The sequence below is a fragment of the Pseudoliparis swirei genome, chromosome 13, assembly GCF_029220125.1.
Source record: "Pseudoliparis swirei isolate HS2019 ecotype Mariana Trench chromosome 13, NWPU_hadal_v1, whole genome shotgun sequence".
In the NCBI taxonomy this organism is placed as follows: Eukaryota; Metazoa; Chordata; class Actinopteri; order Perciformes; family Liparidae; genus Pseudoliparis; species Pseudoliparis swirei.
The window spans coordinates 15,364,422-15,388,301 of record NC_079400.1 but is presented as its reverse complement, the minus strand read 5'-3'; the positions used below and the strand labels follow the sequence as shown (position 1 = coordinate 15,388,301).

Genomic DNA, 23,880 nt, shown 5'->3' with positions numbered 1-23,880 from the left:
TTGGGATGCCAGTGCCTGCTGTGACCCTCCCCCCTCTCCTCTTTCTCTTCAAGAGATGCCAGCTAACGCCGGAGAAGAGAGGGAGAGGGCCTCTGTAACCAAAGTTGTGCCTCACATTACTGTGTCCCCAGGGTGTCCCGGCCTCCTCATCCCTAGGTTTCACAGACACTACGAGCACCTGTCCCCCTCCCAGCTGCCTTACAGCCACTCGGCCAATCACATCACTGAGAGCCACCTGGAGAATCTGCTGGGAAGTCCAATCGGCCGTGGAGGGGAGGCGGCTCTTCTTAAAATGGCTGGCGAGGACGGGGGGCTGGAAGATGAAGGAAACAGAGACGGCGAAGGGTACGGCAGCCCCCACAACCACCACCATCACCACCACCACCACCACCAGCCTCACCATCCCCAACAGGACAAACTTCTGACCAATAGAGATCTGATGGACATCCCTCTGTCACCGATGGGCGCCAAAGTGTCCGCCGAGATGCAGGGGATGGTCAGCATGACTTTCAGCGAGCTGCCGTGGGAGACGATGGAGTGGCTGGACCTGACGCCGCCCAGCTCGGCCACGGCCTTCAGCATCGCTCCCCCCAGTGGGCCCAGCATCTTCAACACAGAGTTCCTGGATGTCACAGACATTAACTTGAACTCTGCCATGGACCTTCACCTGGAACACTGGTGAAAGCACCATGTTGGCCGTCAGCTGCCCATCACAAGACACCGGCGTCCAAGTAGCTGAGCGCTGGTGTCAGCTGTGGCCGTGCCAAAGAACTATTGACCTGAGCAGCTTCAGTCCAAGTACCACAACGTGCCTTTTGTATTGTGGAATGTGACATTGAGTAGTCCACTGGCTGCATTCAAAGATTGACGGCTGTGTTGAACTACAGAACGATAGATTGACTTACTCCCTCCACTTCAGAGAAATGAGCTTCCGGTGTCTCCGTCTTACCCAGAATGCATTGGAGGACGATGCCCTCGGTAATGGGTTCATGATTACAGCTCTGTACCAACACGTCATGCAATATCAGTGTTACATCAGTGTTACGCCCCCGAGACTTGAAGACACATTGTGACCATCATTGTATATTTTTGGAGTCTATGTTTGTATTACTGGAAAAAGAAGGAGAAAAAAATGAAAGTAAAGACAAGTTGGATTGCGTGGTTCGGCCATTTTGTAAATAGCTCAACTTCCTGTATGTCAGAAACAGGTCTGCGTGTGTTGTCCTTGGGAGACACACACCACACATTATGTCATGGGTTCATCAGATGATGTAAATATGTCTACATTATCTCACTGTGCACCTCCAGCTGAAACACATGGGTCACAGTTTGCTTGTGTGTAGGAACGTCGAACATTCCTTTGAAGGACCTTTGTGTTTGTTAAACAAGTTTATTTTCACTATGCGTGTCTTTAACCCAGAATGACATCGAGGAGAGAAACTTTGGTCTTATCGGTTTTAATTGGCAGACATGTGCCTTACCTTTTATTACCCATTTTATACCAGTCTCCCCTTTAATAGAATGTATAAGCTCACTGTATTTGCTATTCCCTGAAAGCTGTTGACAGATATTAATATAGATTAATATCAGTTTTTCAAACAAATATGAAATGAAAAATGTAACTGCATCTCTATTGGTTCTTAATAAGTAGCTTTTCGTCCTTACAAATTCCACCCTTTCTATTCCCAGGCCACAGTTATTTATTTTGTGTTTTTATATTTATACTTTATCCTGTATTTATACTGACATTCCTTTCTCATAGATTGGGGCGCTTTGATTTAATGGGAAAACTCCAGAGCGGCCGTTTTGACCAGGAACATTTCTGAGTCCATCAATTCTCTTAAAAATGTGATCCAACGTGAAGGAACCACTTCCAGAAGCCTTTCTTTAAAGAATCCTATGAAGTGGACATTCGTCCCTTATTAGCACTTGTGAATAGGAAAATGTAATATATTAAGATCCGTACTGTGAACACTGCGTATGAACACAGCATAAACGTGTTAATGCTTCACAGTTCCACTGAAGAGGATCTCACCTCTGAAGCTCCTAGTTCTGGTCCGTGGATGACCTCTGGGTGACCCTGACCCTGTGACATGTAAACGTCATAGGAAGGAGTTAGATGAGAAGATCCACACGTTTATCTTCTCATCTAACTATTGTGAAGGAAGCTAATGCATATACTTCCCAAATTACCAAACTTCTACATTTCCAACCTGTTTGTTGTCTCACTGTGCCTTGTTAGACCAACATGTGTGTTCCTCTTATGAAGTGCTGCACTTGTTAAAGAGTTTCTATGGTTACATGGAGGCTATGAATGACCATCTTGAATAAACGACAACGCTGATATTCTTCACTTCATGTCTTCTGCATATGGACCTGGCGGGTTCATTTCATCTGACAAAGCGCCCATGTTGCTTGGACACCGACTTGCTTTACTATTGTAAAAATAAAAACAGTATTTGTCTGCATCCCTGTATACAACAGAAAGAGAAGCAATAAACGTATCACAGCAAAATCATCTCTGCATTTTCTTTTTTATTCACATCCAATTCACAAGAAGCACAAAATCCAGGTTTTCAAGATTTTACATGGGAAGTTTATTTGTAACCCTCGAAAGATACAATAGAATATTCATTGCCCTTAATATCATATAATCTAATATGAACATTCTATTAAATTGCAATTTACACAACGTGTACCCTGGAGATCCATATCCACCAGTGGTTAGTCAGCTTCCTGGAGATGCATCCCATAATAAAGAACCGATCTGGAGACTGTTTGCCGTAACGGACCCTACACCTGCCTCTTGTAATGTCCTCCCGTCTGCATCAGGTCTGCTTTGGGTTTACGACCCCAACACATCTGGATGGCGTAGAACTTTAAATAAAGAGGAAACTGCAGCAAACACGTCGCAGCAGAGCCCTCAGGAGCCTGACAACAGGATCATTCTTCTGGCTTCTGGCGCTTCCCCCATGTGAAGCACCAAGAACCACGAAGTACCAGCTTTACATTTGTTTAATGGGTCTCTTGCCGAACTGGATGAACGACCTGCCTTGGAATGCTGCACTGGCCCTTTAAGTACGGCGAGAGCTTTAATGTCATGAAGCGAAATGTCATAAAGTGTGGAAAGCCAAACATAGCAATGCTGATCCAAACGCATGTATTGTTGTTTCACATTGAGCTAAAAGAATAACAATAGTCACGCAGACTTTACATCATTAGTATTCGCTAGGCTCAAAGAAAAGGCGATATTACATGTTACATTTGTGAGATTTGTCAACAAGAAAACATAAATAATGCCATTGAAGTCATTCATTACATCAGTGTCCCAGTTTCCATGGCAACAGTTTGGTTACGTAGCGACCTCTAACCTCCACTGGTGTACACCCTGGATTTCCATCAGCCTTCTGGGCCCGGACACGCCCCCCTGGTGGAGTGGGTTCCATCAGCACCACGAAGCCGTGCTCCTCCTCTCCCGACACTGGGTGGCCATGTTGTCGCGTAGCAGCGTTTAGGTGTCAGTGTTCTCAACAGGAAACGGGTGCCAGGACTCTAAAAGATGGCGTCACTGTTGTCTGTCGCCTTTCTATGGCAGCATGGTGGATCTGAGATCAGTGTGGAGGAGTCCACTAACGGGCTCATTCACTTTCATTCTGCACCCAGACTCCTCCCTGCCAAGCAGATCAGATGCACATACTTTATGAAGCAGTGAACGATGTTTGAGTGACAGCTAACCAACCGTCACTATGAAGGGGAGCATGTCTCAACAGAAGGCACTTCACTAACTGCAGTTCTGATGCTTCTACGGATATCACGATTCACGTATGCTTCAGTCTATGTGTTAAACTGTTTATTTACGGAGCATTGGGCAAATAGAGGAGCCAGATGAACAGAAGAGGGTTTAAAAACAGATGTTAGTGACAGCTTGGAGAGGAGAGGTGGGCTCGGGCTGGAATCGAACCCTCGGCCTCTCAGCTGGTTCAGGGGCTTCTCTTTGATGAAACGTGACGCCGACACGTGGAAGGTACAAACTGTGGCCGACATGGGAATGAGGACTGTGCACGGGACACACGCTCACAGATTGCATATTGAAGAAGAAGTAAAGCCACCGAGTCCATGAGCAACACTTTGCATACTTAATTTACCACGAGATAAGGTGCCCACACCAAACTGTGTGTGTGTGTGTGTGTGTGTGTGTGGGGGTACAGGTCTATCAGCATACATCTGTACGTCGTGAACACACACTGATCATACATACAGTCCACAATAGGTGCATATGTGTGTTCATATGTCATCAGTGTCACTAATCAACATTGTATTTGGTAGATTCGGTATTTGTATGTACGTGCACATACACACAAACACATATATATATATATATATATATGGTGCAGCTTTACTCTATGTGTTTGACATCGACTTGTTGGGACAACAACGGTCTCATTGCACCGGAAAATGTGACCGACTTGCTTTGTTCTTTGGAACGTGTGAATAAAGTGGTGATCTAACATAACTCTAAGACGACATCACAAAGCTTCGCATCTCACCCTCTACATGTTGGGTAACCCTAACCCCCCCCCCCCACACCCACCCTCCATCCTGACTCCATCAGTCCATGTACATCGGGGAGATGATGGGAGAGGTGGGGAACTGGTCCAGGATGCGGCACACGTAACTGGCGACGTCCACGAAGCGCTCCTCATACATCAGGATGAAGGGTCGTTTCTGGAGGAGAGACACAGAGCTTCAGCATGGCATTTGGGTTTCATTCAGAGATCTGCGACGACAACATTCCTGAGATCTGATACTGGTGTTCTCGACATGAACACGGAGGCAGCAAGAAGATAGAGACGCTAACATTTCATTTGGCTCAAGCTGACCTCTTTAATATTAGTCTGTCACATTAGTGATCCCTTGTTTACACGCCGCTTTAAAAAGGTTTAAAAGTCAGCTTCATGAGTTTAGGAATGGAGTTATTGGCCAAATGAGATTTAGCCACCGACACAGACACCTGTCCAAAAGCATGTCACATGTCACCGGTCACAAGGTGAAGATCACAGGTCACACGGTACAGGTCACAAGGTAAAGGTCACATGGTGAAGGTCACACAGTGCAGGGTGTCAGTAGTCTTCTTTAAGAAGTAAACACGAGTCCAAGAACTTACCAGAAGCTCCTTGTACTTTGGCCGCTTGGACTCATCCTTGGTGAGGCTGGAAGAGGGACAGAACCAGAGGTCAGTGGCAGACTCCATGTGGACCCTTAAGGGGCTGGAGACTGATGAGGACCATGAGATGTGCTGGTGGGGTTTACCAGAGGTTAACAAAGTTGATGAACTTGGGGGAGAACTGCCTATCCTCCGAGTTGCTGAGGTGGGGAGGTTCCCCCTTCACCACCTGGGTCAGCTGATCAAAGACACTGTTCCACTTGGGGTAGGGGAAGCGTCCCGTGGCCAGCTCGTACTGAAAGCAAACACACACCGATGGACCAAACCAGTCAAACCAGCTGGGTGCAAACTCACGGTTCGGTTTCCTGCTGGCCTCACCAGGGTGATGCCCAAGCTCCACACGTCGGAGCGCACGTCGTAGCCTTGCCTGGAGGCGCTGGGGTCGATGCGTTCAGGCTGAAACACACAGGGAGCCCTCAGTGACACCGACGCTTCACCCACCCACAGGACATGGGGAGGTCAAAGGTCAGGGATAAAAACATACACCTTCATTCACTAAAGATGTCAAATGTTTTCTCCACCCTGTATTTATTCTACAAAAAATATCCAAACACTAACTAAAATACAATTAATGGTGCCCCTTATTCATAAATGGAAATATATGAATTCAGCTAAGAAATATATTTCCCCCATTCTATTTTAAAAAGAAATATATATATATATATATATATCGAGGTTAAGTTACAGTGGTCCTGTTTTTGTCATGAAAAAGAAGATGTTCATTAACATGCGTCACCCAGCTGTGTCTCTCTGGCCTTTATTTAATGTGATTCCTTCATACTCGATGATGTAATGGAAGAGATCCGTCAGTCCCCTCGATCTCTCTTCGCTCCCCCTTATCTGAGATCTGATGTGCGGATGCTCACCGCCATGTAGGGCCTGCAGCCGGCGTCCCTGGTCTTGGCGATGGAGTCCACCAGCTGACCGCTGATGCCAAAGTCACACAGCTTGATGTTACCCATCCGGTCCATTAGAATGTTGGAAGGTTTGATGTCTACATGATGAGAAGAACCAAAGACACTGAATTCATCCAAATGACAAGAGTAATGCTTTGAATTGCCAATATTTAGTGCCGACGTTAAACCCTTTAAATTTCGCGACTTCATATTGCATAAATATTGGAACAGAAATATGAGTTTGCAACAATTTAAGAAGATGACTTACCTCTGTGAATTATTTTCAAGTTTTCTTTTAAGTGGTTCAGTGCTTTAACGGTCTGTTGAAGACAGAATCAAATATGAAATATGCGTCGCATAACATCCAAATGAAGAGAGGGAAAGTCAATCGGCCACTCACCGCTAATGTGATTTTCCCTAATATTTCCTCTGGAATGACGTCGTCTAATGCACAATATACATATTTGTAGAATTTGTCTAATGAGGTAGCCATAAGTTCCATACAAATCCAACAGTCCCCCTGAAAGGAAGAGGCAGCGTTACAGAGACACCAGACAGGATGCTATACTCTAGTGAACAGGAGGCGGTGCGCTTGAGGTCACACCTCTCTGAAGAGAGCGCCGTAGAACTGGACAATGTAGGGACAGTCACTACTCCTCATCACCACGTCCAGGTCCATCAGCAGCTGCTTCTGCTCCTTCTCGTCCACAGTGGAGCGGATCCTCTGAGACACAGACACCACACCGTTTACATTGAAAGGAGTATCAACTGAGGGGGGGAAACGTCCTCCTCGGGGTCAGGATCCAGTGCGTTGAACTAATCAGCGGGTCACCTTGACAGCCATGATCTGGCCCGTGGGCTTGTGGACCATCTTGTTGACGGAGCCGTACGCCCCGCGGCCGATCTCCCCGAGGTCTCTCAGGTCCTCTGCCGTGAAGTCACAGTGCTGCTCCGGAGAGATCTTCAGCTTCCCCGACGACTCGATGCTGTGTGTCCGCAGACGCTCTCTGGAGGACGGACAGAGGACGGGATGAGACCGGATTGGACGAGGAGAAAGAGCCCAGAGAGGAACAGGCAGTACAGATGGATGTGGATATGATCGATATATAAAGTATGAGCGACAGGCTAGCAGCTCTTTAGCATTGAGTTACCAATGAATATTAAATATCCATACTATTAATAATAATGAACACACTTGAGCTGCTGCATTGGAATGATTGTTCAAACATTCCCTAAAAATCTTGTCATCATTAATTCTTTTTTGGAGACGGCTGGAATTGTACAACTCTTATAATGAATCGTCGTGGTTTCCCCACATTTGAGAAGTCGTTCAACATGTAATATCCAAAAGAAGAGAGTCCCATCACCAGCCTCTACTCACATGTGAGGGTTCTGGAAGGAGGGGGCCGTGGGGTGCAGCGGCAGTCTGGAGGCCGGTTTCACTGGAGGGTTGGCGAAGTTCAGCTTCAGAGCTTTACGTTTACCTGGCGGGACAGAGAGACGCCGATCCAGATTCACACCACACACCTCGGTAACTACGGTAACCTCCGTCTCTACACACGCGAGATGAGCCTCTCCATGTGCACAATGAGAGGTACTAAGAAACCCACGCCACCAAATGTTCACAGGACCCTGGGAGCAGCGCGTTACTTAAACCTGGCTACGAGTTCTGTTGAGAACGGAGAGGCAAAAACATGATCTTGAGATTCAGTCCATGACCTTGGGGTCATCTCAAGTTCTTGTCAGGATCAGAGGATGCACAACATGCATTTGAAACACGAGCAAAGTGCCCGAATGTCCTGGGGTTCCCAACAGCAGCAGTTGACCTCGTCAATTCAAGCCACGGAGCCAATTAACCTCTCCTGTGCAAGTTCATCGTGAGCAGTGGACAGACTCAATAGAATACAGTGGCTTCCTTTCATCCATCTTATCCAATTCAATGGGAGCTTGACGAACACAATGGCAACGCTCACCAATCACAAGTCAGCAGCACTCCCAGGTGTCAGCCGATGATTGAGCAGAGACAAAGAAGAGAGGAAAACACTCGAGACTACAGGGGTTGCCATAACCAGAGGAGGACGGTGTGCTTCGTGGGAGAGTCTCATGCTTTCTCTGGGACCCTCCAGGCGGACTTAGCTGAAGCCCTGAAGTAAGGAACACACATTTTCCGACATGTTGTGGGGCTTGTTCATGTGTGAGCGGCTCATTGTTCGTCAGTAACAATGCTGAAGGTGGAACACGGGGCGGTTACTGGTTCGGAGCACTGCTAAAGCGGCTGTACCCGTGATGTGCTGTGGTTCCACTGTACTCCCAGAGGAACGAGGAATGGTGTTGTTAATGCTGGCCCAACGGCAGAACGTATGAACATGACTTCTCCGATCGCTCCGTTTCCCCCCTGAAGTTATCACTTTGAATATTTTACATGAAAAAGAGGTGAGATGAGTGTGAATACCTGTTTCATTCTGACATCTCCAGCAGGTATTGGTTTCTGTAGGGTTGAGATAAAAACAGGAGTCAGAAATACAACGTGTGTTGACCAATCAATGGAAGAGCCTCGCTAGCATCACCACATCCATTATCGGACAGAACCGTGTCAAACGGTTCGTAGCTAGCTGTGGGCTCGGCTACATAATGGGCTCACAGCGCGGACGGAGGCAGCTAGGTTGAAGTGGAACGTCACAGTCAACTTGTAAACACGATAACAAACGGCAGACATGTTGTTTGTGGACAGCGGCAGTGCGCGGTCATGTCAAGCGTTCACGGTGTCTGACGAAACGTCGGTCGAAGGACCTCCGTGACGGAAGCAAATTCATTAACAACGTTTAACAAGAGATACATATAATTATTATATCCAACTCAAACTGTATTATGTGCATTGCGTCTTGGGAGACGGCGATACAAACAGTGGTCTGGCGGAGGAGTGAACCACTCAGTGGAGGCCTTAGTGCGAACGTTACTGGGAAGTTAGCAGCCAGGTGCTAATAATATCAAGGAACTACACGTTCATTTAATGCATCATTACGATGGTACATAAACGATGGAGGTGTCGTCTTCTCGGAGAACCGTGTGGGGCTTCAGGAGTGAAGACACTTGGTGTGGTACATAAAGGTCTTTCGGTTCTGCAGACAAACAAGATAGCTTAAGTCTAAAACTACACGGCTAAGCAAGTCAAGCTGAAAGTGTTAGCGAAAACGGAGTCATTCAGCCTTCAAAATAAAAGCGTCACATTTGACGCTATAGCCGTGATTCAATTCAATTTTTCAATTCAGTTTATTTGTATAGCCCAATTTCACAAATTTGTCTCGGAGTGCTTTACAATCTGTACACATAGACATCCCTGCCCCAAAACCTCACATCGGTTCAGGAAAAACTCCCAAATAACCCTTCAGGGGGAAAAAAAGGGAAGAAACCTTCAGGAGAGCAACAGAGGAGGATCCCTCTCCAGTGTGATAAATCACACTGCTAGCTGTGTACAACATTCAATAGAAGCACACGGAAACGCTTTAATAATATCACGCCATTTTTATAGGGTTTTAATATTTTAAAAAGAAGGTTCGCTATGCACATCATGGCAAAAACGACTGAAATGTGAAACCCGTACGCATGCACAATAATTCGTACTATCCAGTATTTGTCAACGTGCCATAATTTTATTTAAGATAATAAGTGACGAGTGACCGAACATAGACGGTCGGTTGGGCTCATCCACAGTAGCCCACTACATATTCTAATAAAAAATATCAAATTGCCAGCACACTTTATATAATTAATCCAAAGTCAGCATTTAAAAAAAGGTACATTATCAGGACAGTCTAAACAAATGTAGATGGTGTGTTCATATTCTATATATTAAACATAAATTAAATATGTAATATGTTATCTTATGGACAACAACGCGGATCTTATTTTGAAAATAGGAAAACTACACTCTGTCTCAATTGACTGTGGCTTTTTTCTGTTTCTGGAAAGCTACAAGCTACCTTTTCCTACGAACTCCACCGTCTCCAGTAAGAACAGAGAAGCGATGAAAAGAAGGCCATGGCCGCCTACCTTGCATGCTGCTGCTCTGTGTCTGCTGGTGGAAATGGTACAGCGCGGATCCTACAATGTTGCTGTTGTTGCTGGAGCTTGTGGAGCTGCTGTCAGGACTGGGAGTCGCCATTGTTGTGTTGGATTCCGGAGCAGCGCTTCGGCTGCAATGCAGAGCGGAACTTACTCTCTGCGCCACTTGAACGCATCAGCCGCACGGTGGCCACGTCTGTGCTGCAGTTGCATTCAAGAGCCGTCGGAAATACAGCTACCGCGATTTCACAAAGCAATGGATGACACATTGTTATCACTTATGCAAATCATATATCTCCACGTCCCGTGTAGTCTGCTCGGTGGACATTTATATTCCCACCATCAACCAAATATGGAACACAAAAGAGCGCGTGCTCCTTTAATTGTCACATTGTTAGCGTGTCCCTGATCCTGATTCATTAATGAGTACATTAGTGTTTATATGTTATTCTCATGATCTCACCGTTGCATTATTGTCACTATTAGATGTATCATGGGAACATATAGATAGTTGACTTCCTGGGATAGGGATGTCTATGTGTACAGATTGTAAAGCCCTCTGAGGCAAATTAGTATTTTGTGATAATGAGCTATACTAAATAAACTGCATTGAATTGAAGATGTTAACAATAACCTTAACTCAAGGTCCTCTTACTAGTTAAGTTTAAGTTACATCAGAGATCTCGACCACATCCCATGTTCTTCATCAGCAATGGAGTGTGCTTAGTTGTCATGGAGATGGCTAAACATATACACCTGTCAGTACCTCCATCATAGGTAACTCCATCTGCTGGTGAAGACTGAGATGCAGTTAAAAGTTACAGAAAAGGAGCTGGCAAATTGACCTTAGTTAAGATCATGTCACTTCTTGAATTGTTTTAGTCGTCCTGTTCAATATCCTCCTTCATACTTACCTTAGTGTTTCTGACTAATCATACACCACTTTGTCGTCTGTTTATGACTAACACGGTGTCAACGTTGGATTCCTAAAAACTTGAACTCTAGTAACAGAAAGCTTCAATCCACCACTTTGTTATGGAACATGAACATCAATGTTTAGATGGGCCCAGAACTACTGATGTATATTTTTATTATTCGTCATATTGTTTCACATTGTGAATCATACAGCTTGAATCCCATCCTGTGCAGGAACTGAAAACTGTGATTGATATCAGTTATAGTTATCAATACAATGCATTGGTCAAATCATAACACATTCATCTGCAATTTACAGTCAAAGAAACCCATTGTGCGCAATTGAAATAAAGTATAAAAATGCAAGTGCTGTCAACTCCAACTTAAAAAACAACCAGTGAAAAAGATATACGCTTCGTCAAGATAATAAATAAACTTAGCAGTGCAATCAAGTCTATGAGGTTCTGCAATGGCTCTGCTGAGGAAAGTGCATCAGAATGTGGCTCTGTTTGTGGTCCTTCTTAGAACTGAAAGAATGAAACCTGATAGTACTTCCACTACTGAACTGAGTACATTTGTGATTGTCTTTCATCTTTAAATTACCGTTAAAGTGGCCATTGTAAAGTTCATAGACTTCTCCAGACGATGGAACAGCCACGCAGGATAACCTTCTCCATCCAGAGATGTCATATCTCCGTCGGCTGTGTGTCACCTGGCGTGGGATGGAACAGGAACACTCGGTCCGTGACCCTGCCGCTCCCCTCCAGCACCATCCTGTCCTCGTACACGGAGACGGTGCCGAAGGCGTCGCTGTCGGGCGGCGTCTCGATCACTCCCGCTAACGTGACGTGGTGCACCCCCGTGTCCGGGTCCTGGTGGTATCCGCCATCGTGGTCGTGTCCCGCCATGAAACACACCACGCTGCTGTGGGCCTGGATGAGGGCCAGGAGCTCGTCGAAGTTCCAGGCGAGGCAGATCTCATCTGTGGAGCGGGGGTGGACAGGGAGGTGACCTGGGCAGGAGAGCCAATCTCAAGTTAGCAAAGGGACGCCTTCATGTCTTAAGCTCATTGCCTCAAGTGATGTCATTCGAGTCTCCGCTGTTTGGAGCTACTACCATTTTGTAAAGAAAATAATAATGCATTTCATTTTTATCGCACTCTTCCTTCAAAGAATCTCAGAGTGCCACACATATAGTGAAAACAAATAAAACCGATTAAAACATAATCTGGTTAACAGGGAGCTGCAGACTTCACATTCTAGTGTTCTAATAAGAGGCTCAGCATCAACTCCAGCTGCTACTCTCAGCAGCCCGGACATGGCACTCAGCCGCCGTGCTTTACCTACAGATCTGTGACATGCCAACATGTCTTCTGTAGCCTATTGTGTATGCTGGCTCAGCGGGACACTTGAATACATACGACTGGATTCATTCCTTGTTGTGCAGCAGTGACAGTACAAAGTGGGAAAGAGTGTGCATATCAGCATATTACCTCGTCTCGACTCCCATCTTTGTTACAACCCGGCTCTTAGGTTGTAACAAAGATGGGAGTCGAGACGAGGTAAATGCAAACGTATCAACGTTTATTAACAAAACACTAAATAAACTGAATAAATGTAAAGATCCTTGTCAGTAATCAGTGGTGTAGGAGTGCATGGATGTGTGTGTGAGAGAGAGCGTTCTGAATGGCAAAGAGGGTGTTATAGGCCGCGCTACACCGGGCCCAGGTGTAGCTCATCAACCCATCAACTCCTCCTGTCCCCACCTCAAACAGAGCCTGCAGGAAACACAAGAGACCAAGAGCCAACACACACCTAGTGGTGGGGAGGGGTCGTCACAATATATATTTATATACATATATAACTAATGTCCATATTTTTCAACAAGTTGGAAAACCAAATGTACAGAAAAGCTGGAATGTAAACCATTTAAGGTGCAACTCCAAACCGAGCTGAAGAGGAGGATGTTGTGAGGAGTCTCTGGAACAGCTGGCAGGTTGGCCAGGATGAAACAGGGTCACATGAAATAACGGCTGGGCGGGGCTAAACTAATCCTCTCAGAAAGAACGAGGGACGTACAACTATCAGCACACCAACATGTATTCTCTGTCAGTCCCATTCTCTGAGTGGATCTACAGAGGCCCAGTACCAGTCTGCAGAGAGCGCAGACTGGAGGAGTGAAGGCTGACCTGGGCGCTCTTCTCACTCCATCGATGGCCCACCTCAAAGATGCAAGGGATCAGAACAATGTGTAACTTACTGACTAGTGTGACTCTTTCCCGTTTGTCGTCGGCCCAGGACAGAACAGAACCCAGCCAGTCCAGTTGGTCCTTACTGAAGCCACCATTGAACATCGTGAACCTCTGCAGCAGGCCGCTGGACACTGAAACAAGAACACAGAATTTGAACACCGGTGGCTCCTCACGGTGTCATTACACATGCCACATGGGGAAGCGTGTACCACATGCAAACTCTACATTTGTAATCATCTCCAGAACTTTGTATATGCTTAGTTTGAAATGAACAGGCCATCAAACCATGTGTAAGACAGTCTGGGGGACTGTGTTATTCCCAAACGGTTAATGTTAGTGTTGTTATAGCAATTGTATTCAGGCTGAAAGTCGACACTTCAACCACATGTTGACTGCGTCAAGTCGTGTAAAGAGGAAAACAACAACATGTGTGTCACAGTCCAAAAACGTGTGACTGTCCACCGGCTCTGTGATAAAAAGGGGTCCAAAAGTCCTTCAGTGGGTCTTTAGCCAACACATCAACAAAACCCCTGATTCTAATAAATAGGGCTACGGTGGATTTGATTCATTATGAATTAAATGTCTCCTGTCGTTCTCACTAAAGTTGACATCTTGTTTCAGCCGACTTCCGCCTGTTGCTGTAGTTACAGACAGCTGTTGGATGTAGGGAGACAACACGTAGCTGCCCTCGTGAATGCCGTATTGTTGGTATAGTATATACTATTATGTATACGAGAGGGGTTTACACTGCATCACACCATTAACGAGGACAGTTATACGTCTTCTCTATCCTTTTTTCGAACGGCCGTCGTAACCACGACAACAATGGACGCGTTGGCTGAAAAGTCGCCAGTTAACACGGTCGCCTGTTAACCCGTAACACCGGCCCCCAGTACCTGGCGGGCAGTTGAGGTCCTGGTTGTGGTTGTGCTGCCTTATGAGGCTCAGAGCCTCGCTGTACTGCTCGCTGGACTCGTCTCGGCCCAGCAGGCTCACGTCGTACGCATCCAGAACCACGAAGGTGAAGCCGGGCACCGGGCTGAAGTGGTAGGCGTACGTCTCACCGCCAGCCGGGACTCCGTCCACGCGTCTCTTCGCGTGCAGCGCGCTGTTGAGCTCCGAGCGCAGCAGCGCGCTCCGGCTGAAGTTATACAACTCGTGGTTCCCCCACACGTGGTGGACCTCCACGCCACTGGAGCCGAACTCCCGCAGCACGGTGTCCAGCGCCCGGTCCGAGGCGCCGTGGCCCTTGTTGAAGCCGTCGATAAGGTCTCCCAGCTGGAGGATGAACTCCGGCTTCACAGCCGCCTCGGACCACCGTGTCTGGGCGTTCCTCAGCAGCTGCAGGCCGCTCCGGTAGAAGCGCCTCCTTGTCCGGGTGTAGTTGTGTCCATCGTCGATATCTGCGTACTGAATGTCCGCGATCACGCCGAATGTAAACAGCGGCGTCCCGCGAGGCTGCTCATCCATTCTCGAGTTTCAGAATAACTGACACTCGCTGTGTGTGACGTAAGAGTTGAGTCCACCGAAGGTACGAGCCGGGCCCGGTAGTCTCTCAACTTCCGCACATGATGAAATCCAGCCGGGTTGCTTTAGTTTGTTTTCTTGCTTCATTTCCTGTCTCATCTCCCACGGTGACAGGACATCAGCACCGGGGGTCTGTGAAGCTAGCGATGGGTAGGACAATCAGGCGACGACTTCCGGCCTTCAAAATAATGCGGTTAGAAAGACCGGATGTTGGGAACAAGTTAATTTAGCAGGGTTAATTTAAACCTACAGGATGTAGGTTTATATTAACCTTTCCGAAAAATAACTTTCGATTTCGAACAGAACGCATCCACACAACTTGCTCATCCAATTAGGAAAAGTGGTCTTTATCACTGATACAGCTGTGGAGATGGGTCTGATATGGAAGACTACACATGTTGTGTCCGGCCTTGAAATTAATGTCACAAATACCACATTCCCTCCTCGGGTTCTGAGGTGTCTTCTTACTGAAATAATAACATACCTGCAATGTTTTTCAGGAAGAAAGGATGAGAACACTGTGTCTAGCTTTGAGGGCCCGCTCAGAGCCTGGTTCTGCTCCAGGGTTCTTCTGCTCATGGGGAAATGTTCAAGCTGCTCTTTCCGAAAAGTCTCCTGAGATACTTTCTGTTGTGAAGTGGCAACATCCAAATAAAAATGTGCGAGCTGCTTGGAGCCCCAAACTGGTTTCGACCGGCCCTGCAGCTCCTTGTTATTTCCGGTTACATTATTAGGATAAATTTCCCTTCTCACATGAGAAAGTAGATGTTGTTCTGTAAATTTCCACAGAAGTATCAATGTTTAGACACTGTATGAAAAGTGCACACTTGTAATACATCCACTGGTAATTAATTACGGTCAACAATGGAAAGTTTCCCGTTGTTACAACAACCACACATCTTCATGGGAAACACAACAGCTTTATTTCAATATTCATGAGCATATTGATGTTGTCTCGCAGATCAGCTCTCTGCTCCGTTCTCCGCTGCTTCCTTTCCCCCACCTGAGCAAAGAAAAACACACACACTCATTCACACAAGTGCAGATTTGGACTCTTCAAAGTACACTCACAAAAGAAACAACAACGCCTGAGCTATATTTACTGCCGGTCTGTGGTATTCATATCAATAACTTTGAGAAGCTTTACCTGAGGCGTCCGGGCCTGGAGTCCACAGCATCAGCCCCGTGACACACTTGGGAATCCACTTGAGAACGGAGAAGGCAAACACACATGAGCAGAAAATAAGAATACTTCTAGAATGTTCAACAGCGACACGAAACACCATGCTCGTCTCCCTCCACTGCTGTGACTGCGTGAATGAAGGCAGTGGCAGCACCTCCTCTGCTCCCCCTGAGGCCCTGAGGTCAGATACGCGTCTCTGGAGCCTGTGTTTGACATGTTTACTCCTCATCAGTCACTGGCTGGAGTTTCAATTTAGAGAGCCGTGTGTCACACCAGGGGGGACTGTGGGTCAGTGGGTAGCAGGTCCATCTTTCAATCAGGGTGTTGGAGGTTCAATTCCCGCATAGTCGATGTGTCCTTGAGCAAGACACTTAACCCTGAACTGCTCCCTGTAGGTGCGTCTCCGGTGTGTGATTGTTAGGGTTGGGTACCGGTTCCAATACAACCGGTATTACCCGGACCGAAACGCAACGCACATTTCGGTGCTTCTTTCCGGTGCCTGAGCGGATTGGAATTGAAAAAAACTATTGTTGTGAACTTCTCTGGTGACTCCGCCCTGTCAGCAGGTTGCGATAGCCTATCATATTTAAGTTTGACAGCGGAGGCTGCGCCGTGTGTGACTGCGTGAAGTGAACCCGTGCTGAGCACACCAGAGTCACATCATATAATGGAGAACATATATTGTGTATGTTAACAGTCTGATATCCGTTGTTTGTCAGTGCTCCATGATAACGGCTTCTCCAGGGAATATGGGCAAAGAGGTTTTTAATGTCCTCATTGTGCGTTTAAAAAAAAGTATCGGTTCAGGCACCGTTTAGGCACCGGTATCGTTTTAAAAGTACCGGTTTAGCACCGGTATCGGAAAAAACCCAAACGATACCCATCCCTAGTGATTGTAACAGGATTGTAAGTCGCTTTGGATAAAAGCGTCCGCTAAATGACATGTAATAAGTATTCATTCCGTGTTCTGTTTGTTCCAGAGTACCGTGACGTGGTGTTGCTGAGTTACCTGCTCTGCTTGACGGTATTCCCCGTGCTGTTCACAGCCGTTGGAGAACACATACTTCCCTGCACCGCGTGGCTGCAATATAAAAACGAAGGTGGTCTGAGATCTGGGACGGCCGAGGAACACGAGCAGCTTCCCCAGAGGAGCTCGGAGGTTATGTCCAATTCTGTTGGAGCTACCGAGGTGAACCCCGAGCTGGAATGACTTTTCTATCAGCGACCCTTTGGGCTTTTGTTTCTGATGCTGATGGAATGTAGAGGAATTCAGAGAGACGTTGATTTTACAACCAAATATGTACTTGAGCTGAAAGCTGAGATGATATAAACCCTTGTATATTATATGAAACCATCATAAATGAACCAAGCTGTCTCCACTGTTATTGTCCCCTGCAACTCCTCAGGCTCCGGTGGAAGAGGCTCATCATTTCCAAGCATTTTGTGAAGGAGAAATCAAAGGAGAACTTACATTACTGTCGACGAAGTTGCCTCTGTATCTGTGGTTGGAGTGGATGTACTCTCCAGATGACTCCATCACGCCATTAACCCAGGAGCCCTTGTACAGGGAGCCAGTGTCTGTGTAGCGGTACAGGCCCTGTCCGTGCCTGGCAATCATTCCAATGGATATGGTCATGTGCAGGTTATATATGAAACAACGCTTTGGACACATATTTACCTTTGCATTGAAAATGCGGAAGGTTATGTTTTGATCGCTGTGTATTTGTATGCGTGCGTGCGTGCGTGCGTGTTATTCGCATAAGTCAAAAAGTATTAAACCGAATCAAATGAAATTTGGTGGGATGATTGGTTATTATCCGGGGATCATTTGCTTAGATTTTGGGATCGATCGGGTCAAAGCTCAAGGTCAAGGCCATGAAAATATCAACATCTTCTTGAATCGAATGAAATTTGGTGGGATGATTGGTTATTATCCGGGGACCATCTGATTAGATTTTGGGATCGATCGGGTCAAAGGTCAAGGTCAAGAAAAGGTCAAAATCTTCTTTTTACCATAGCACGGTCAATTTTTATCCAATTGGCATGCAACTAATGCCAACATGTTCATAATTCAATGCCCAATTTTGTGATATGCGAAGGTATGCGCTCTACCGAGTGCCCGTTCTAGTTGTTACTGTTATTTCAATTGCCTTTCAGTGTCTGCATTTGTAATATATAGATTATGGTGTATATTTAGATATAGTCTTTTTCAAACACAACCTCATCATCATCGATGTTGTTTGACCTGCAAATCGGAGGAAAATCCACACTTCAAACATATTTCTCCGGCATTCCTATGTATCACTAAAAAAAACAATCAGGCTGTAAACCAAGCAGGTGAAGAGATGTGTGCTTACTGGAAGAAAATTGACAAAACAATTAAAAACCTGTGGTCATACCTCATGTGATCCAGCCACTCTCCATCATACGTGTCTCCGTTGGCGTACGTGTAGACACCATGACCCTTCCTCAGGTCCTCCACCCACGACCCTGGCACACAACAGGGAGAGTTTGTTCCTGAAGCTGGACCCATGCCAGCTGTTACAGTTTAAACCTTCACAGGAAATAAAGCTGTAACTGTCTGTACCTTCATATCGAGAGCCATCAGGGTAGTAGAAGGTGCCCTGTCCATGCTTCTTGTTCTGGTAATAGTCTCCCACATATCTCGCCCCGTTCTTGAAGTAATATGTCCCCTATTAGACAAAACAGTCAAAGATAAGATACATATAGTTGTCAGAGAGACTATTCTTTTCCATGTAGCATAATGTAAACCTCGAGGCAGTAATAGAAACACTGTTATATAATGAATAGAATAAACAGCTTCATAAGATGTCAGTTTGCATAAGTACAACCAGACCCATGTTCTCTCACCACGCCTGAAGGCTAACGTGTCTTCTCTTCATGTGCTGGAATGTTTTCAGACGCGTGTTCACAGGTTTCCTCACCATACATGGAGCAAGTGGTGTGACCGCGAGGGCGGAGCAGCGTTATGAACTCATGGTCAGTACAACAGCGCCCCCTGCCGGGTAATGGGAAGACTGCGTTCTGCGTGTGAACGTGCTGAGTGGGACTCGGTTGGTTGTGTTCTGTGTTCACTCACTGCGGGCGTAACGCTCACTAGTAGTTAGTGACCTAGCTAGTTAGTTAGTGACCTAACTAGTAAGTGACATAGTTAGTCATCTAGTTAGGGACCTAGTTAGTGACCTAAGTAGTTAGTGATATAGTTAGTCACCTAGTTAGTGACCTAACTAGTTAGTGACCGAGTTAGCATACCTGTCCGTGCCTCCCGCCGTTCTCGTACCGGCCCTGATAGACCTCTCCGTTGGGCAGAACGGCTTTCCCGGCTCCGTGCCTCTCCCCCGCTTCGTTCCGCTCCCCTTCATATTCCTGCCGGTGGACCGAAACAGAGAGAGCGCGTGCTCCCGTTAGCTTCAGCCGGTTAACGTCCTCGAACCCCACAGTTATGACTTCCTCTCACCCCGAGTTTACTGCGCTCGTCGTCAAACTCATCCGATCCCAAATCCGACATCCTCGGGTCCGAAGTGGACGGTGTGTGCTGGACGAACAGGTGGTGTGCGCCGATTGTTTACGGTTGCCGTGACAACGGTCTGTCCCACGTGACCAGGGTGTTTGGTTGTATCCTGTGAAAGCTGCCTTCACCTGTATGGAAGCCCATCTCTGATCCTGTCTGTGTGATGTAATGCCTCGGTATTGACTGTAGAGTGATGCAGGTGTGTCTACATTCAGATGTTCCAGATGTGTGTGTGTGTTTAGGTACATATGTATAGACGTCTGGCTCGGCGGAATTTCAATTGTCAATATTTCTAAATTAAAAAATACATGAAGAAGAAGAAGAAGAAGAAGAAATGGACTTTAGACGTTACTCTTTGTTTCAGGTTAAAGAAAATAAAGGACAGTAATTATTTGACCTCTCTCACAGTTTCAAGAAGTTGAGAGGGGAAAAGTAGATGTCAAATAAATGAAGTAGATTAGTCGGAAGCCCGCATCATTTATTTCTCATACATCTGCCAATCATCAAGAAGAAGTACAGTAGATGTGCAACAAATTAAAGCAAATAATAAGTCTTCTAAGCTGCCTCATTAATTACAACGAGATCATCATTATAATCTACAATATTGCACGATAACAAAGTATATTATATTTAAATTGAATGTGCTCTACTGTAGCTTCGCACTGTAGCTTCGCATTACATATACTGTTGTCCTGTACTGTTTGTTATTGTTTTATGTTTGTTCTTGTTGTCTGTACAGAGCATCACATGGTGACATTTATGTGTTAACTGTACATGGTCCCTTTTAAATAATAAGATAATAATATATAATATAATATATTTCATTTTGCATACAGTTTGGCTTTACAGCTCATACAGTATACTGTAGTGGAATGGCCTTGGAAACCGCTGTATGCCCTGGTGTATATTTGGAGGGATTTTCTCCTATCAACCGTGACCAATTATTTTCAACGGTTTCTACTTCGAACACGTCTACCTGTCTCTTGGACCCCATCCCGACGAGGCTGCTTAAAGACGTTTTGCCTTTAATTGGCGGCTCTCTATTAGATATTATCAATGTGTCTCTGCTAACAGGCCACGTACCACACTCCTTCAAGGTGGCTGTTATTAAACCTCTCCTGAAGAAGCCCACTCTGGATCCAGAGGTATTGGCTAACTACAGACCGATCTCTAACCTCCCTTCCTCTCCAAGATCCTTGAGAAAGTGGTCGCAAATCAGTTGTGCGACTTTCTACATCATAATAGTTTATTTGAGAAATTTCAATCAGGATTTAGAAAACACCACAGCACCGAGACGGCACTGGTGAAAATTACAAATGACCTCTTAATGGCAGCAGATAAAGGACTCTCTCTGTCCTGGTCTTGTTAGACCTTAGTGCTGCATTCGACACCATTGACCATGACATCCTGTTACAGAGACTGGAGCAGTCGATTGGCATTTCAGGCACGGCACTAATTTGGTTTAAATCCTATTTATCAGATCGATCTCAGTTTGTATTTGTAAACGATGACGCCTCGATAACCACCAACGTTAATCACGGAGTTCCACAAGGTTCTGTGCTTGGACCAATTTTATTTACCTTATACATGCTTCCTTTGGGCAATATTATCAGGAAACACTCCATAAACTTTCATTGTTATGCAGATGACACTCAACTATATTTATCGATAAAACCAGAGGAGAGCAACCAACTCTGTAAAATTCAAGCATGTCTTAAAGACATAAAAACATGGATGACCTGCAACTTCTTGATGTTAAACTCAGACAAAACCGAAGTAATTTTAATCGGCCCTGAGCACCTCAGAGATCAATTATCTGGTGATGTGGATTCTGTAGACGGCATTGCCCTGGCATCCAACACCACTGTAAAGAATCTTGGCGTTATCTTTGATCGGGACTTGTCCTTTAACTCCCACGTAAAGCAAATCTCAAGGACTGCATTCTTTCATCTACGTAATATTTCAAAAATCAGGCACATCTTGTCTCAAAAGATGCAGAAAAATTGGTTCACGTTCGTTACTTGAGACTGGATTACTGCAACTCCTTATTAGCAGGCTGCTCTAATAAATCTCTTAGGTCCCTCCAGTTGATCCAGAATGCTGCAGCTCGTGTTCTCACTAAAACTAAGAAAAGAGATCACATCACTCCTGCACTAGCTGCTCTGCACTGGCTCCCAGTAAAATCAAGAATCACTTTTAAAATTCTTCTCTTAACCTACAAAGCCTTGATTGGTGATGCTCCATCATATCTTAAGGAGCTTGTCGTACCATATTGCCCCACTAGAGAGCTACGCTCACTAAATGCGGGACTACTTGTAGTTCCTAGAGTCTTAAAAAGTAGAATGGGAGCCAGAGCCTTTAGTTATCAAGCTCCTCTTTATGGAACCAGCTTCCAATTTCAGTCCGGGAGGCAGACACAGTCACCTCGTTTAAGAGTAGACTTAAGACCTTCCTCTTTGACAGAGCTTATAGTTAGGGCTGAATCAGGTTTGCCCTGGTCCAGCCCTTGATATGCTGCTATAGGCTTATAGCTGCCGGGGACGTTTTAGGATGCACTGAGTACCTATCTCCTCTTTTTCTCTCCTTAAAAATGAATTTTCATATCTCAATCACACGTTACTAACTCTGCTTTCTCCACGGAAGACCTTTTGACTTTACGTCTCATGGAGTCATCGGACCCTATGAGACGGCATAGATCCGATCTGCCTGATGGATCGTCTGGGTCGTGGAATTCCTGCTCATGACTACGCCACTGTCCTGTTGAGACTCCGCCCTCCTCCTCCCCACCGCCATCTGCCTGATGGATCGTGGAGGTCTCCATCGTGGAATATGCCTACTATGAACTATTCATACACTCTGTCATATTCATTGAATGTATTTTAACTCTAAATCTGTCCTTCTGTACACATTACATCTATTGCATCTGTCCATCCTAGGAGAGGGATCCTCCTCTGTTGCTCTCCTCCAGGTTTCTTCCCTTTTTTTTCCCCCTGAAGGGTTATTTGGGAGTTTTTCCTGGTCCGATGTGAGGTTTTGGGGCAGGGATGTCTATGTGTACAGATTGTAAAGCACTCCGAGACAAATTTGTAATTTGTGAAATTGGGCTATACAAATAAACTGAATTGAATTGAATTGAATAGCAACAGATCACTGATAAATATAATAATAATAATAATAATAACTCTCGTATGAATCAAATATAAAGAAATCCTTACTGAAACTTTTCAAACAAGTTGTTGTGTTTGAGGTGGTTCTGGAGTTGAGAAGCGACTATCCTTCTCTAACACCTTGGACAGGAAGGCAAGGTTGGAGATAGGCCTGTAATTGGCTAGATTCTAGAACCTCCGGGTCCAGAGTGGGCTTCTTGAGAAGGGGACGGATGACAGCCACCTTGAGAGAAGGTGGGACACAGCCAGACTGAAGGGAAAGGTTAACAACCTTGGTGATGAAAGGACTGAGAGTGGAGATATGAGACTTAAGCAGAGCAGTGGGAATGGGGTCCAGGGTCCAGGTGCAAGATTTCATTTCTTTGAGGATTTCCTCAACATGGCTCTCCTGAACCTCAGCGAGATGTAGAGGAAACAGCACACTTGTAGATAAGGTGTTGGTCTCAGGGGGAAGCAGAGAAGGAACGCTGGACATCAGAGAGCGGATGTTGTTGGCCTTTGATCTGAAAAACTAAATGAAGCTGTTGCATTGGTCCTCTGTAGTCTCAGTTGAAGAGGATGGTTGTGGCTTCAGGAGGTGGTTTATGGTGGAAAAAAACTGTTTGGAGTTGCCAGGGTTTCATCGATTAACCTGGAATAGAACTGTGAGCGAACATCTTTAAGGGAGTTGGAGTATAGGCCCTTTGATGCTCACGGTAGGCCAGTTTATGAACAGTGAGCCCAGGGTGTCTGCAGCGTCGTTCCAGGGCACGCCCAGCTGTTTTTTTTTCCTGAGCTCATGTGTGTAAGGACCACGTCCACAGAAATGAGGACCAGCTCCACAAGATGAGGACCAGGTCCACAAGATGAGGACCAGGTCCACAAGATGAGGACCACATCAACAAGATGAAGACCAGGTCCACAAGATGAAGACCAGGTCCACAAGATGAGGACCAGGTCCACAAGATGAGGACCACGTCCACAGAAATGAGGACCACGTCCACAAGATGAGGACCACGTCCACATGATTCAATTCAATTCAATTCAGTTTATTTGTATAGCCCAATTTCACAAATTACAAATTTGTCTCGGAGTGCTTTACAATCTGTACACATAGACATCCCTGCCCCAAAACCTCGCATCG

General features: G+C 45.8%; 4 protein-coding genes across 14 annotated transcripts in view; 1 reads left to right on the top strand and 3 right to left on the bottom strand.

The window, feature by feature from the left end:
* myocd (myocardin) overlaps window positions 1-2,518 on the top strand; it is a 45,988-nt gene extending 43,470 nt beyond the window's left edge. For 9 of the 11 annotated variants that reach the window (XM_056429138.1, XM_056429135.1, XM_056429133.1 and 6 more), the window contains one exon: window positions 54-2,518. In XM_056429138.1, coding sequence (XP_056285113.1) covers window positions 54-682 — 629 coding nt within the window. In that variant the 3' untranslated portion in view covers window positions 683-2,518. The remainder of the gene's footprint in view (window positions 1-53) is intronic. The other 2 variants (XM_056429139.1, XM_056429143.1) reach the window with 1 other exon arrangement.
* Window positions 2,516-10,349, bottom strand: map2k4b (mitogen-activated protein kinase kinase 4b). The gene is made up of 12 exons (XM_056429144.1): window positions 10,171-10,349; window positions 8,573-8,608; window positions 7,502-7,604; window positions 6,953-7,127; window positions 6,725-6,844; window positions 6,521-6,640; window positions 6,389-6,440; window positions 6,091-6,218; window positions 5,543-5,620; window positions 5,311-5,459; window positions 5,165-5,210; window positions 2,516-4,725 (listed from the first exon to the last, which is right to left on the bottom strand). The coding sequence occupies exons 1-12, from the start codon at window positions 10,280-10,282 to the stop codon at window positions 4,609-4,611; spliced, it is 1,236 nt and encodes a 411-aa protein (XP_056285119.1). The 5' UTR covers window positions 10,283-10,349; the 3' UTR covers window positions 2,516-4,608.
* Window positions 10,350-11,255: 906 nt separating this feature from the next.
* adprm (ADP-ribose/CDP-alcohol diphosphatase, manganese-dependent) lies at window positions 11,256-14,977 on the bottom strand. Its single transcript, XM_056429145.1, has 3 exons — window positions 14,245-14,977; window positions 13,357-13,479; window positions 11,256-12,109 (listed from the first exon to the last, which is right to left on the bottom strand). The coding sequence occupies exons 1-3, from the start codon at window positions 14,816-14,818 to the stop codon at window positions 11,784-11,786; spliced, it is 1,023 nt and encodes a 340-aa protein (XP_056285120.1). The 5' UTR covers window positions 14,819-14,977; the 3' UTR covers window positions 11,256-11,783.
* A 798-nt stretch (window positions 14,978-15,775) lies between these two features.
* On the bottom strand, window positions 15,776-19,678 carry rsph1 (radial spoke head component 1). Its single transcript, XM_056429147.1, has 8 exons — window positions 19,537-19,678; window positions 19,332-19,445; window positions 18,646-18,751; window positions 18,458-18,548; window positions 17,530-17,665; window positions 17,068-17,139; window positions 16,023-16,080; window positions 15,776-15,878 (listed from the first exon to the last, which is right to left on the bottom strand). The coding sequence occupies exons 1-8, from the start codon at window positions 19,585-19,587 to the stop codon at window positions 15,838-15,840; spliced, it is 669 nt and encodes a 222-aa protein (XP_056285122.1). The 5' UTR covers window positions 19,588-19,678; the 3' UTR covers window positions 15,776-15,837.
* Between the last annotated feature and the right edge of the window lie 4,202 nt (window positions 19,679-23,880).